This window comes from Brachypodium distachyon, chromosome 1, assembly GCF_000005505.3.
Source record: "Brachypodium distachyon strain Bd21 chromosome 1, Brachypodium_distachyon_v3.0, whole genome shotgun sequence".
NCBI lineage: Eukaryota > Viridiplantae > Streptophyta > Magnoliopsida > Poales > Poaceae > Brachypodium > Brachypodium distachyon.
Genome location: NC_016131.3, coordinates 11,351,267 through 11,367,287, shown reverse-complemented (window position 1 = coordinate 11,367,287; position 16,021 = coordinate 11,351,267). Strand labels below are relative to the sequence as shown.

Below are 16,021 nucleotides of genomic sequence, written 5' to 3'. Positions count from 1 at the left end.
TTTCGCCTCAGCTTAATCCAAACCTTTTTCTTTCCATTTTTTGCGCATATTTCCCTTTTCTTTTCTTTTTTTCCTCCTCCGTCTCCGGTAAGTTGTTTGGGTTTCACGGTTTACCTTTTCGTTGAACCGCCTTGCTCGGGTTTTACGTTTACCGCTGCGGGTGACCGAACAGGACACGGGTTGGACGTGGGTTTGGTTGGCTGACTTGGTGGACTTTCGGTGTACCGCGGCACCGAAGCCGGAACCGGCCGCGAGCGCCAAGGCCGAAGTAAAAACATGCTAGGGACTAATTGGCTCTCATGCCATGTAAAAATATGAAAAATATACGGGGCGTAAACAATTTAAATACTCCGCATTTTGTTTGGATAGCCATAGAATTGAATTCGGTCGGAGCTCGTCGAAGCGGTGGCTAGATTTCGTTGGAGTTGCTAGAGTTTGGTGGAGCAGCCATCGAAGTTCACTGCAGCTCGTCGGAGTTCACGAGAGACAACCGGAATAGTCATAGAAGTTCACCATCGTAGCGAGTGGCGAGGGCTGGGTTATCGTTGTCCAATTCTAGTATTCCACTCAATTCTAAGGAGCAAGGCTCTAAATTGGGAGGTGACTATTTTAGTTCAACATCGATTTCAATGAATAGAGTGCCAATGTCGATTTCAACAAATTGAGTGTGCAATTTCAGATGTGAAATCTATGTACATCCGAACAATAAAATCTGCAAAATTCAATTCCAATTTCGAATTCCAGCCCCACGTGAAACATATTTGAATTCCATGTTTCAAATCTAAATCCAAATAGGGAAACATTTTTTTTTCGCCCTCCTAGAAAACCGTCTGTGAAGAAGTAGTCCTGTCGAGGCCTTACCGTATGTTGCAATATGCCTATAAACCCTCAAAAGTTGATGTTGTAAAACAAATGGCTAATATACTTGGAAAAAAAAACTTGGTGTGGTTATGGGGATTGGTCCTCAAAATAACTATTTTTCAGAAAGATGTACCATTAGATATCAAGATGAATCGATATGTTTTTTGATCTATCACTCAACATGACATTATCTATGATTAGCTACCATTATCTAATAAGGATTTCATGCTTTCCATCCTTGATCTACGTGTTTCAAATAAGAACAAGCTACTTTCCCTAAATAAAATTCAAGAAGCCCCTTGTGTCCCCACCACACCTAACAAGATTGTCAAATTTGAAAGTGCATTAGCTATCACACAAGATGGATTTATCACGAATGAAGAATTTGATTATTTTTGGAGTAGCAAGATGCAAACTTTTAGGAAGTGCACTTTTGTTCGGAGAGTTTCAAGATTGGAAATGAATCATCAGTTTATGATGTTTTATGAGTTCACTAGTAGCATCTCTCATAAGATGCGATGGCATATTTAATAAAGCGGGATATGGATAAATCGTGACCAAATAACATGGGACCACATCTGTAAAAATAAGTGTCCTACCAAGATTAAAATACAACCTCACCATGCACGGTATCTTAATTGTTGTATTACTCTTTTATCTAGTACTCACTCTGTTCCTAAATATTGAAAAATCTACCCATGCCTACAACTCCAAATTTGTTTTATTAATTTAATTACTATTTTTTCATGCTATACCTATTTGGTATTATAAATCTCACTATTTTTTCCTATAAATTTGGTCAAACTTGAAAAAGTTTGACTTATGACAAATGTAGGACTTCTTATATTCAGGAATGGAGAGAATAAGTATAATACTACTGTTACTCTATTATTATTTCATTGGTGTCCTTTATATGCTTATGTTCTTGTGCTAGAGTTGAATCTACGATAAGATACAACAACAATCACTCTCTTCTTTAATTAATACTCCCTCAATTTAAAGCGTAGGACGTATAACTTTTGTTGAGTGACAAACTTTATAAAGTTTGACCAAACTTCTAGCTAAAGTTATCATATACTATACAGTGCCAAGCGGTCAAGCCAAGACAATATGAAAATATATTTCACAATATATCCAGTGATACTCATTTGACACCATGGATGCTGATAATTTTCTGTTATAGGATTGATCAAAGTTTAAAAAATATGACATCAAACAAAAGTTATATGCGCTACAATTTAGAACATATTATATCGTAATATCGTAATTTTGCTTACTCAGAGAGCAGAGACGAGGGGATCTTCTGAAGCAAGCTTAATATTTCTGGACGGAAAAAGGTAAGCCGTCTTGAAAATAAAAAAGTTTGCACTCCGAGTCAAAATAAAAATCCGACACGAGCCGTGCATCCATCAGATCACCACACGTCCACACCCACACGTCCGACCACCTGAGAAAAGAAAGCCTCGATCTTCGGAAACTCTCGGCGACGGCAATCGACCTCAGTCCAGGATTCAGGTCCCGCTAACGACGAGAACAAATTCCTCAGGAAAAGAAAAAAAAAGATAAGAAAAGAAAAGGGTGCCAAGCCGGCCGTCTCCTTCTCCAGTTCTCCCCAAAGCCTCCCTACCGGTTAACCCTCGTCCCAAGTTCCGAGAAAACCCTCGCCTCCTCCTCCCCCGCCGCGATCAAACCCCACCATGGCCAGCGACGACGAGTGCTATTTCTTCGAAGACGACGGAGACGAGGAGGAGGCAGTCTGGGATGGCTTGGCCGTGGAGGCGGACGAGGAGGACCTAGGCCTGCTCGAGGAAGACGCGCCGCTGCCGCAGCTCCGCTCGGATTGCTGGGTGAGTAACGCGGCGAGCAGATGCCCTTGCTGGCTCGCCGTTTGATTAAATATGCGTACCGGTTTATTGGGGCATCCGCCTCGGCGAGATCGGGGTTGAGCTGGCTGATCGATTTGAGCATCCCGCTCCCAATTTCTTCGCACGGACTTGGTTTATTTTTGCGTATATTTTTAAAGAGTATTTACGCGCCTATGGATTATGCTTGGAGGTTCTCTGTTCTCTCCAAAAAAATAAAATACCGCGCTAGTTCAGCGAAGCGTCTCCAGTTCTCTCCGGTACGGTACCCAGATTGGGTCCTATGGGGCGCGACTGTTAATGCTGACAGTACTAGGACTTCAATGTGTGATCAAAGAAACAATATTTCCAGTGGCGACGAGTGACCAAAATATAATCCGTGCAGCCATCTTGGTTTAAATCTTAGTTCAGTTGTAAGATTCTTAGTTTAGTTCAATTGAAAATCTTTCACCACAAAGGTTTGATCAATTTCATAAAGGTCACTAATTTCCCCTGAAATAATGGTCTTACAAGAGGACAATCAGTTTCGAGTATGCAGTGTTGCTTAATTGTAACATGAGAAATGTGTATCGTTATATGCATTTTGTTCAAATTTAAATTGTTTCCTTTCTTGAACGTGTAATTTATTGTACTTAACATAACCTTAAGCACCATACAAGTCATGCATAGTAGCATTGGAGTTACCTCGTTGTTCCATGGTAATGTTTTCTATATTTACAATCAGCATTAGTAACTGTTCAGAACTCAAGGACTGAAATCAAAGCATCATACCGTTCCTGGTATGCTGATATTTAGTTCAGTTCCTCTCTCACTAAAAAATCTTATTGTACCCTCAATTGTATATGTAATTCTGCATTTTCTGGGATTTCAGGTCTCCAGTTTAGCAAACTGCACTTTTTTTAGGAAGATGCTTATGGTTTAAGATTTTAACGTTTATAATTGCTGTTGCAGGCCATTACACCAGAGTCCATTTCTGCTGCACAGGTAATAGACTGCTGGTTTCCAGATTCTGTCCGTCCTACCGCTAGTTGAGATCTACTGACTGCTTTCTCTATCTACTCTACCTACAGAAAGAGGACCTATTAATAGTAATGAATTTGCTCAACATCAAGCAGCACCATGCGCGCACTCTCTTCATCTACCACCGGTGGAAGTTAGATCGCATCTATGACTGCCTTGACAGGAAGGGACGAAGCCGCATGCTCAGAGAAGCAAATATTGTGCTGCAGGAGAATAGCAGAACACCCTCAAGAAGTGCCAAATGCAATGTGTGTTTTGATGATGACTTAGATCTGACTGCTGTCTCGACCATGGACTGTGGGCACTGCTTCTGCAATGACTGTGAGTTCCTGCCTGCACTCAGCAATTCTTCTGATCTGTACATTTATTTTATGTTTTTTTTCATTCATGCTACTAGCAACAAGCCAACAACCCTGTCTTGGACTTTGCACTAACTTTCTTGTATAGTAGTTTCCGGCTCTTCCATCAAGGTGTTTTGTTTTCACTATCCTGCCCCATCACCGCCTGGTCAAGGCAGTTTCACCCAACCAACCATGTCAGCTTTTCTCAAGAATGGTGATACTACCATATTTTCCTTCCTTGCACATGGCATAGGAGAAGGTGTGGAGAGAAGATGCCTATCATGTGACCCTGGGAACCATCTTAGAAAAGTAACATAGCGTCAACATCGTAATATGCTGAAAAAAGGGAAGGGAACCAGCACACAGCAAGTAGCATTAATGGAAAAAATCCTTTAATTCCTACTATTTGACTACATGTGTAAACATTCATCAACTAAAGATGCAGAAGATTGAAAGAGCTTTGTTAGCAAAAACTTTGGTTCCTTAATTACTGTGGTACCTTTTTTTTTCAGGTTGGACAGAGCACTTCTATGCAGCCGTAAACAGTGGCAAGATACAGATTCGGTGCATGGAGGTGAAGTGCCTGGCCATTTGCGAGGAGGGCATCGTGCGGAGCCTCCTTGGAAAGAAATACCCCGATGCAGCCAAGCGCTTCGATCGCTTCCTGCTTGAGTCCTACCTTGAGGACAATGACTCTGTGAAGTGGTGCCCCAGTGTCCCGCACTGTGGCCACGCGATCCGTGTGGGAACTGGCGATCGTTACTGTGAGGTGGAATGCCCCTGCGGCGTCAGCTTCTGCTTCAACTGCATGGAGCAGGCACACTCACCGTGCCCGTGCACCATATGGAAGAAATGGAATGCCAAGAAGCACGGCGAGTCGGAGAACATCAAGTGGATCCTCAAAAACACCATGAGCTGCCCCAAGTGCTTCAAACCCATCGAGAAACGCGACGGTTGCAACCTTGTCCGCTGCAAGTGCGGCCAGTGTATGTGGTAAGCTCTTGTTACACTTAGGGTACTGGCGGTTTGGGCATACCAGGTGAGAGAACTAGATCATTTTCTGTTTAAAACATGTGAGCTGGACTGCTGGAAAAAAAAATCTGCGGAGCTCGAAATTATTTCCGTTCAGTTATTCCGTTATTGCAATGACCCAGATAGCTAGAAATAAGTCCATTTTACCCCCCTTAACTAATCGATAAGTTAAAAAAACACCCTAAACTTTCAAAACCAGACACCCGACCCCCCCCCCAGGCCTGTTTCCACCTGGTCTGGGCGGTTTTGACTGGGTTGATCGGTTGACCGCCACATTGGCTGCCTCTCTGGCACTGCAATGTTGGCTTCAAGAGGCACACATGAACTGCAGCAAGTGTAATAGCAACAGTCACAGCATACATGAACTTCTTGCTCATCTCTTCCAGTTCAACTCGCAGGTCATTGACCTCCTTTTCCAGCTCTTCAATCCTCAGGTCCTGTGAGGCCAATTCAAACTCCAGCTTCATCTTCTCTTCTTCAGTCCTCCTCAGTTCATTCTTCAGGTCATGCTCCTCTGTCTTCTTCCTGGAACTACCGCAGAGACGCTCGTCCATCATCTCAAGGAAGCGCCCGTCGCTCATCTGAAATACCCCAGCTCCAGGCCAATCTACCCCCTCTTCAAGGAAGTCAGGCATCTACCCGCAAATCAATCGATTAGATACAACTCAGACGGGAAACCAGTGGAGGAAAGAGAAGGAAAACCAAATCGAATAACGGTGACGAACTAGGGTTCCTCTGGTCGCCGGAGCTAAAGAACAGAATTGAGCGAGAGAGAAGACAGAGACGGGCGCGGGTGCGGGGGTGGGTGCGGGGGTAAGACAGGCTCAGATAGCCCACATGCCAGCGTGGCAGTGCCAGAGAGGCAGCCAACGTGGCGGTCAACGGGGTCAAAACCGCCCAGGCCAGTCGGAAACAGGCCCAGGGGGGTCAGGTGTCTGGTTTTGAAAGTTTGAGGGGGTTAAATACCCGGTTTCATAACTTAGGGTGTTTTTTGAACTTCTCGATTAGTTGAGGGGGGTGAAATGGACTTATTTCAGATAGCTAATTCACGAGTTCTCTCTGAGAATTGTTCTTGTATGTTACCTGATGCATGTATCCTGTCCTGACTTAGACCAATTCTTCTTCCTGATTACTAATTTTTTGGTCAATGTAGTTGGATATGTGGTGCGCCCACAGGGTCAGCACACACATGGAGTACCATCGAAGGCCACAGCTGCAACCGTTTCAAGGAGAGCAATAACAAGGTAGACACCGGCAGGCGGCAGCTAGAGCGGTACACGCACTACTGCAACCGGTTCAAGATCCATGAGGACTCTTACAAGGAGCAGCAGCAAAAGCTGGGGCCGGCCATCAAGGAGCGGGTGAAACAGCTGGAGTCTGATCACCTCAAGCGACCAAGGACAATCAGAGATGGTAGCTGGCTGATCCAGGCGCACCAGCGCCTGCTTCGGTCACGGCAGGTGCTATCGCGGTCATATTCGTTTGCCTATTACATGTTTGGCGGTGAGCTGCGAACACACCCCGCAGAGAAGAGCAACTTGACTCCGGCACAGAATCTATTCGAGAACCAGCAGGAGCAGCTGGAACGTCACGTGGAGCAGCTGTCAAAGGTGCTCACGAGGGACGTCCCAGCACTTACAAACCAGGAGATATTGCTAGTGAAACAGGAGGCGGTCAATCTTGCCAAGATCATTGGAACACTCTGCGGGGGAATGTACAAGTGCATTCAGGAGGAGCTGCTGCAGCTGCTCATGGAACCCATGAACATTGCGACATACATGCCGGAGGGTCCTGACAAGGCCAAGGAGTTCCTGGTGTGACGGACGCCCAGGCTCCTCTTGGTTGCCAAGCCTGACGACCATTGACATGCACCGAGGCATATGTGCCCGTGCGGCAGGAAATGATGCAGGATGGTTAGAATACCGCGAATTAAGAAGACCTAACCTAAGTAGAGTAGATTGTTTTCAATTGAAGCACGCGCGGATTTATCCACGTATTTTTGGTATCTGTACAAAGCATTGTTCTAGAACTGTATTTTCTGATGGGAAAAGCACTAATGAGCAACCACTGCTTCATTGGCCTCTGATCTGCATTACGTTTGTACTTGCTTAGCTGATCATTTTGATCGGGCTGTGCGCATATATATTTCTTTGGTTCCAAAGGGTACGAGCTGAGTTGCAAGAGGACAAATATCTTGATGATAGAAACTATTGAACTTGTATCAAATTCAGCAGAATAAAGGGTGTGTCTATTTAAATACTCCCATGCAAATCTACGGATGGCAATGGGTACCTGATACCCGCATACCCGACGGGTATGTACCCGTTTAAGATATGTGTATGGTGAGAAAAAATACCCGCGGGTACGTAAATGGTAAAATTATGTACCCGACGGGTATGGTATTGGACTACCCGAACCCGTATACTCGCACCTAAGTTGCCAGCCCAGTGCATAAGCACACTAAATTTTTCCTAAGGCTCAGCCAAATACATCTCATATATAAACTCTGAAACACCCAATCTGACCTAACCCTAATCCCAAATTCCCCACTCCGCCCGAATCACCTCCCCTGTCCGCCGCCAGGCGCCAGCCGCCCTGACCTCCACCACGCGGTCGCGCCCCCGCCTGCTCCCTCTCCTCCATTCCACGAGACCACGACCTCCGCCAGCCACCGGCAGGTTGGCGTCCCAAGCCTCCGACCCCCACCGCCTGCTAGCTTCCTCCCTAAGCCGCCTAGCTCCGCCCGTGCGTCGGCCTGCGCCTCCTCCTCCACCAGTCCGGCGCCCCGCACCTCGCATCCTCCACCAGTCCGGCGGCCTGCGCGGCCGCGGCCCGCCTCCTTAACCAATCCGCCGGCCGCGCACCCGCCTCCTCCACCAGGCACGACATCGGCCCACAGCCTCCTCCTGCCCGAGATGGACATCGATTTCGAAGGCTCCGACACCGGCGACGGCAAGAGTGAGCTGTTGTGCTTGGTGTGCTCAAAACTGCCTATGTGTGCTGTGACGTTGATGGCATGAATTTAAACATTTGTTTTATGTGTTGTATGAACCATAAGTTATGTGTGCTGTTGCTGTGTGATGTATGAAACTGTGGACCGTAATCGCTGAATGCTGTTGTTTTCTCAATGCTGTTGTTTTTTGAATGCTTGAAAGTTGTTGTTTCATGGGTTTGGTAAAAATACCCGCGGGTAACCCGTACCCGTTGCGGGTGGCCGGTATGGTAAAATTTCATACCCGACTACGCGTACGGGTACGGGTAGCGGTTGAGGGTCGGGTCATCGGGTACGGGTATGGTTGAGCGGTACCCGTACCCGAACCCGTCGGGTGCCACCCGGATGCAAATCCACGTATGGTCGCCTCCCAAGGAGCGGAGCGTGCTTATTTTTTTTCCCATTTGAAACTGAAATGTTCCGGTGGTTTTTCTGCCATTTTTTGCACCCTCTCCACTAATGTCATTGCACTACTTTATTACTCACAGATGCCTTTTAATTGAGGCCTCAATCAAGGCAGAGACGCAAAACAAATAATATGCAATAAGGCAAGGCAACTCAAATAATTACTCCCTCCATTTGGGTTTATAAGGTATGCGCGGAATTTTATGCCAAACTTTGACCAAACATTACATTGATAATATGAGATTATTGCGGCACAAAAGATATATTATTGAGTAAATTTCACAAAACCACGGTTTTTGAGGAAGTTGTGTCGCTGAATCACAGTTAACGGAAACCGTTTGCAGAACCACACTTTTTGAGCCAATTTGTCTCAGTCAGCCCGAAATTGAGTGGTTTCGCGGTTTTGCTTAATTTCATATAGGTGGGGCCCACCTGTCGGACGCTACGGCCCCAACCCGATCCGACTCATTGGCCCGCGATTAAACCTCCGGCCTCCTTCTCACTCCTGCAAGTTTTCGGAGCCGACGTAGCGTCCAAGAGGTGCCCCCCCCCCCCCCGAAGATATCAAGCAAAACCGCCAAACCACCCGGTTTCGGGCTGAGTGGGACAACTTGACTCAAAAAGTGTGGTTCTCCGGAGGGTTTTTCGTTAATTGTGGTTCAGCGACATACCTGCCCCAAAAACTGTGGTTCTGTGAAATTTACTCTATATTATTGGATTCATATTGAAAAACTCTTTCTAATGGTATAACTTTTATATACATGTACTAAATATAATTTGAATAATTGTTGGTGAAAGTGTGGCACAAACTTCAATAGGAGCCTTGTAAACCCAAAGGGAGGGAGTATAAAATATAAGGCAAGACAACTTCGGAGCACAACACAATATGAAGACACAAGGCACAACAACATCGAGGCATTATGCAGTACTCCGTCCTTTTCACAAATGTTGGCGTATTTGGTTTCCTTAAGACAATTTTTAGCCAAAAATTACTCTATTATTTGTAACTTACTCCTATATGATATGAAGCCATGATTATTAGCAAGAACTATTAATGATGAATTTATTTATATAAATTTCATTTATGAAAAAACACACATCAATAGAGTTATCAATTGTCAAAATCTTGTTTTAATGAAACCAAATACGCCAACCTTTGTGAAAAGAAGGGATTATATTACAAGATACGGGACAGACAAATTTTAAGGTTTGAATTTGGGTTTGAATATTTTTGTAGAGCCTTCTAATATTTACATGCTAAAATGTTTTAACTTTTAATTATATTTTTTGAGTTTCAAAAAATAAGAGCTTTATGGAACTAGGGAGCGAAAAATCCTTAAAGTCTATAAAGCATGTCATTTTGCGACAAGTTGTTGGTAAAATGTGAAATTACTTTGTCATTATGCAATGCTATGTATGTGCAATAACTTATTGCCCTTAATGTTCAACTATGGTGCTTGCCTCACATTTATACATAAATCTTAAATTGCCCCCGGTCTTTGTCAGCTCTTGAGGAAGTCTATTCATGTTGTTTGTGTTTTGATGTGTGTTTCTGAAGATTTTTGCTACCAAATAGAAAACAAATTACCGGGCCACTGCTATTTGTAGTTATCGTGGTTATCGGAAAAATACCACTCGGTTATGCCTGAACTTTTACGCTTGAATTTTTTAATAGAATTTTGAATCCAAACTTTTGCGTCGAACATAGTTTTCTTTTGATTTTCAGACATAAAAAGATTTAAATAACATAGCAGCATTCTTTATGTTCTAAGAGAGATACCAGGTAATTTATCCGCATGATGAACGTTTAATTTTTTTTAAATAAAACATTTGGTAAAAGATAGTCCCTCCATACATAAATTCTTGTTATGGTTTTAATTTTAATTTGAACTAAAATCTTGACAAGAATTTAGAAACGAAGATAGTATACTTGCTAACTTCATTTACTGCGGGCAGGCTGGCAGTAAACGAGGTTACCGGACGGTAGCCAAAATTACTGTCTAGTAACCAAAACTGTGGTGTTCGAGTGTGCGTGGTATCTTTGTTCCTGGGGGTGGGGGGGTGGGGACAAGTAAGAACTGACCAGCATGATCTTTGTTAACGAAAACAAGTTACCAAGAATATTGTGCTATGTGTAACTCAAGGCTAACTAGATAGTAGTAATTCCTACGTTTAATATTAAGTGACTCAAATTTGTTCAAATATGGATGTATATATATACCTAAAAAGTATCTAGATACATCTAATATTTCGGCACTTAGTATGTGACGGAAAAAGTAGTTTAATTGCCGATTATCAGTTTGGCACGTAACCACCCGCAACAAACTCGGCGGATGATTTGTCGCCTTTAATACCGGTGGGCCCCACCCAGTTTCCTTATCTCTTTGTCTCTTTCTTCTCATCTCCTCCGCTGCCTCATCCTGAGCCAGAGCGGCGGCGACGGCGAGCCGTGGCCAAGCCCGAGCGGCGGCGGACCGCGGCGGCAACGGCGGAGGCGAGGAGGAGATGAGCCGCCGGCGAGGTAGGTCCTACGGTCCAACTTAGGGTTAGGGGGTAGGGTCGTCGCCAGCGCCGGAGAAGATGAGCGGTACCCGGTTTAGAGGGATGGCCGAGGCGGCGGCGGACCGGCGGTGGTGGTGACGGCTGGAGAAGGGCGGGGCGGCGAGGCGGCACGTTAGTGCGCCGGCCGCGGGTGGTGGTGGACGGCCGGTTGGTCCAAGACCGGCCGGCGGATCCACGGCAGCAGTGTCAACTCTCCTTCACCTGGTCGGAACGGTCAAATCCACGAAGCCTAGAAGATGTCCTCTTCGGAGTACAGTACACGAGAGTGAGACCCGGAAAAAAAAAAGGAGTACAGTTCATGAGAAGATATGAATCGTACGTGACAAGCTAATATATCTGTTTGTATCGTCCGGTCGTCCCGCAACAAGAAGCCGCCCTTTGCCTAATCGCCAGCCGAGTTCTGCTCCAACCACGCAATCAGTCCAAACCCCTGACCTCCTCGTCAGATCGTAGTCCCCGTGGGCCTCAAACCCTCGTCGCGATCAACTAAAAAACCCAAAAAAGGGGTCCCCCGCCGCCTTTCCCCCAACACGCCGCGTGCCAAAACCCTCGAGTCGCCTGCTGCCATGGCCAGTGACGACGAGTGCTACGACTACGATTATGACTACGACGAAGCCGAGGAGGAGGAGGAGGAGGGGGTCGGGATCGGGGACGACGACGATCTACTCGAGGAGGACACGCCGGCACCGGATCGCCCCGCGGATTGTTGGGTAAGTCCCCTGGCCATTGTGGTTCGTGATTCAATCTTACGAAACTGATAAACAAAATACCAAGGAAGAGATACCAGCCCTTTTGGTTTGTGCACTGGATCTCGAGTTATTTTCTATATCTGCGATCAAATCCAAGTTAGCTCTGTTAGATCATGCTTTAATTACGGGAATCCACTGGTAAATTGGGCGTCAGGCCTGACAAGTTCTTGCTAGATCGGCTTCTATGTATGTATTTTGAGAAACAAAACAGCATCTATAGTGACTTGGTTGGGTTGTCCCACACAGCTAACTTGCTTAATTTGATTCTTAATCTTAGCAGTAACAATATCTCTTAATTCAACTCATTTTGATGGATTACAATCCATGTGACCGGACAACATGATGAATCCTATAAAATTCCTACAGAAGTAAACCCATTTGGAATCTGGAAGAATTCTAACATGAGGTTCGACCTCATGGAAAATTATTATTTGTCTTGCAAAACATTTGGAGCCTCAGGGAAGAATTTTGAAAGAGAGCAGCATCGTTAATGACTTGGTTGGGTTATGTCACATGGCTACCTTGGTTTGATTCTTAGTTCAACTCAGTTTCCATCTTTTACTCGAAACCTTTCCTCTCTCTGTGTAAGGGCATTTGCAAAGGACAACTCTTATTTTGAATTTGCTGATATGGAACAAAGAGAAATAAGAAACATAAGAGAACTGACTTTATGTGAAGAGTCAACTAAGAATCAGACAAGAGTTACGAGTAACTTTTTTACCATTGTGCACCATCACATTTAATTCTAACAAATCATTTAGAGTTAGTTTAAAGACGCAACTCATTATATGTGTTACTCCCTCCGATCCATACTAAATCTGAGACATTTATTATGGATCGGAAGGAGTATTTTACTGTTGAATCTAAATGATCTACTATTGTGGATGCCCTAAGTGCCTAACCAAACAAGCATTACATACTTGCAACCTTTTTCTTTAACGAAACAACATAGTGTGTTATTTATCCCAGATAGTCGAAAACAAAACGACTAGGGAAGAAACCCAAGTGAGTCAAAAAACCCGAAAAGGAGGTACAAAGGCAAGGGGGGAAGACTATAATTACAGGACTAGGAGCCCTTTGGATGAAAGGATTTTTTATGGATTCAAAACCATAGTATTTATGCTGGAATTGTAAAAAATTCATATGGAGTGGTTTAACCGATTGGAAGGAATTTTGAAGACATCTACCACGAGGCATGACCTTATTGAAAAAATAGTTTTGTCTTACACTCTTACATACCTTATGGAAAAGATCTTGCATGCGAAATCTCCGAGAAGCATCCAAAGAGTTTCCTAGCCATTGATTCTCAGGTTGTTTCTGGTTTGTTTGGTTTTTAATAGCCCAGTCTTCAACTTTAGCGTGATCTGAAAATCAAGTTTCTTAGAAGTTTTCTTTAGTTTGTTTTAACTAGATGTGTTCCTGTTGGTACTGAATTATTATCATCACTAACTACTACAATTTTGAGAAGATATACTGAATTATTTTTCTGCCTGTTGTCGCAGGCCATTACAAGAGAATGTCTTTCCGCTGCACAGGTAACTGGACTCAACTAAGCCCTGTTTGGAGTAGAGAACTTCAGACATTTTGTTCCAACTTGTGACCCGTCAACATATTGTGTACAATATTCATTTGCCTCCTCTGTGTACAGCAACAAGAATTGTCCGTGGTGACCAGCTTGCTCAACATAAAGCAGCACAATGCCCGCGCTCTCCTCATCCACCACCGGTGGAAGGTGGACTGCATCTATGACCACCTCGACAGGAAAGGGCGAGACCAGATGCTCAGGGAGGCGGGCATCATACTTCGGGAGGACAATAACAGCAGGGCAGCACCCTCGATAACAGCTACATGCATTGTGTGCTTTGATGAATTTTCCTTGAGTGATGTCTCCATGGAATGTGGGCATTGCTTCTGCAATGAATGTGAGTTTCTCTATCTCCCTTGCTAATTTGTTATGTTTTCATCTGCATTTTACTGGTATTTAGGGCCTCTTTGGTTTTTTGTAGAAGGTTGGCTACGCCATTCTTTACCGAGTTGCCAAGCAAATTTCCTACGCCCTCCAAATGCAAAAGTTTCAGTTTTCAAATATTGTCTTTGTTGGTCTTAATTTAGTTTGTAAGCTGATCAAGGTGCAACCCAAAGTTGCAACTGCTTAATTGCACAAAGTTTCTAAGACAGACGCAACTATACATCTAGTTCCCTTCTTGATCGTGGATCGAATAATAAGCATGTATTTCTCTGTCAAGTGAGGAAATATAATTTGTTAATCATGCCTGTGATTGTTCATTCAGGTTGGACAGAGTACTTCTATGCGTCGTTAGACACAGGCAAGAAGCAGATCCGATGCATGGGGGAGAAATGCTGGGCCATCTGCGACGAGGCCATGGTGCAGCACCTCCTCGGGCGGAAGTACCCCGAGGCGGCGCAGCGGTTCGAGCGCTTCCTCCTGGAGTCGTACCTGGAGAACAACGAGACGGTGAAGTGGTGCCCGAGCGTGCCACACTGCGGGCACGCGATCTGCGTGGGCGCCGGGGAGCGGTACTGCGAAGTGGAGTGCCCCTGCGGCGTGAGCTTGTGCTTCAACTGTGGGGAGCAGCCCCACTCGCCGTGCCCGTGCGCCATGTGGAAGCTGTGGGAGGTTAAGTGCAACGGCGAGTCGGAGAACGTCAACTGGATCCTGGCCAACACCAAGAACTGCCCAAAGTGCTTCAAGCCCATCGAGAAGAACGGCGGCTGCAACCTCGTCACCTGCGAATGCGGCCAGCACCTATGGTTCGTTCGTTAATTATGTATCCTTCATTCTGGGTCTGGCCGCTTTTGATTTCTTTCTCTGAAATTAATTAACATTGTTACAATGCAGTTGGCTGTGCGGTGGTGCGACGGGGTTCAAACACACGTACACCAGCATCGAGGGGCACAGCTGCAACCGCTTCGTCGGGGAGGAGAAGAAGAAGGTGGACAACGCCAAGCGGCAGCTGCACCGCTACACGCACTACTACGATCACTTCAAGATCCACGGAGACTCGTTCAAGGCCGAGCAGGAGAAGCTGGGCCCGGCCATCGAGGAGCGGGTGAAGCAGCTGGAATCGGACCACGGCCGCCTCCTGTTCCGGGACGCCGACTGGCTCACGGACGCGCACCGGAGCCTGCTCCGGTCGCGGCAGGTGTTGCCTCGGTCCTACGTCTTCGCCTACTGCATGTTCGACGGGAAAGGTCGGAGAAGGCGAACCTGTCCATAGCGCAGGTGCTGTTCGAGGACCACCAGGAGCAACTGGAGCGCCACGTGGAGCGGCTCTCCAAGGCGCTCTCGGAGGACGTGCCGGCAATGCCGGAGGAGGACCTCCGGCGCGCCAAGCAGGAGGCTATCAACCTCGCCAGGATCGTCGAGACCCACTGCGGGGAGGTTTACAAGTGCATACAGGACGAGCTGCTGCCGCTGCTCGTTGAACCCGTGAGCATCGCCACGTATCGGCCCCGAGGCCCGGACAAGGCCAAGGAGTTCCTCCCTGCTTCATGAGCGGGCGAGCTCGATCTGCCCGGCCCCCTCATGCCACTCGTGCCGGCCGGCGATCGACTGCTGCGCTGGAAGCACGTGTTGGATAGTCTCTCCGGGTGGCTCACTGGCCAGCCTGCACGCGCCAGGCTACATGAATAGGAACGGACTAGGGAAGCCGGCTCCATATCATTTTTTGGAGCTGCATTTTTTTTCTCCCCTCCATTTTTTTTTCCTACTGGAACTGTGTAAGAGAGGAAAACGCAAGTGAAACCTTTGTTACAACCATCATGTTTTAGAACATCTCTATCAGATCCTTTAAAGCTCCGGCCATTAAAAGCCGTTTACAATTTTACCTGAAAAACGTTTACGACTTCGATTTGGTTATGGCAGAACAGATACCTAAAACGAGTCCCGTAAACCGTAATTTTGAAAAAACTACGTTCGTGCTAGAATTTTAACAGACATAACAAGAGCAGTCCATCACGTGTCATAGCATGCAAGAGTAGTTCATACACTAGCAGGAATGGATTAGGGAAGGCGGCTCCATATCTTTTTTGGATTTGGAGCCGCATATTATTTTTTCTACTGGATTTTGTGTAAGAGAGGAAAAACAAGTGAACTTTTTATTACGAGTTTTTTAGACGATGCACGGTTTAGTATGAGAGGATTAGGGATGTCACCGTCTGGCATATTTTGTTTTT

The 16,021-nt window shown here is 45.7% G+C and overlaps 1 protein-coding gene and 1 pseudogene across 1 annotated transcript; both read left to right on the top strand.

The window, feature by feature from the left end:
• The first annotated feature begins 2,426 nt into the window (after window positions 1-2,426).
• On the top strand, window positions 2,427-7,282 carry LOC100825265 (probable E3 ubiquitin-protein ligase ARI1). Its single transcript, XM_003562218.4, has 5 exons — window positions 2,427-2,708; window positions 3,675-3,707; window positions 3,794-4,064; window positions 4,597-5,077; window positions 6,270-7,282. Exons 1-5 carry the CDS (start codon window positions 2,559-2,561, stop codon window positions 6,934-6,936), a joined length of 1,602 nt encoding a protein of 533 aa, XP_003562266.1. The 5' UTR covers window positions 2,427-2,558; the 3' UTR covers window positions 6,937-7,282.
• Window positions 7,283-10,898: 3,616 nt separating this feature from the next.
• On the top strand, window positions 10,899-15,670 carry LOC100834053 (annotated as a pseudogene).
• Window positions 15,671-16,021: the final 351 nt, after the last annotated feature.

What these genes read in the sequence shown, in the direction of transcription:
- LOC100825265 (XM_003562218.4), top strand. Translation starts at nt 2,559, where the DNA reads ATGGCCAGCGACGACGAGTGCTATTTCTTCGAAGACGACGGAGACGAG. An exon ending in GCACTGCTTCTGCAATGACT is followed by an intron (nt 4,065 to 4,596) that starts GTGAGTTCCTGC and finishes TTTTTTTTTCAG; the next exon opens with GTTGGACAGAGCACTTCTAT. An exon ending in AAGTGCGGCCAGTGTATGTG is followed by an intron (nt 5,078 to 6,269) that starts GTAAGCTCTTGT and finishes TGGTCAATGTAG; the next exon opens with TTGGATATGTGGTGCGCCCA.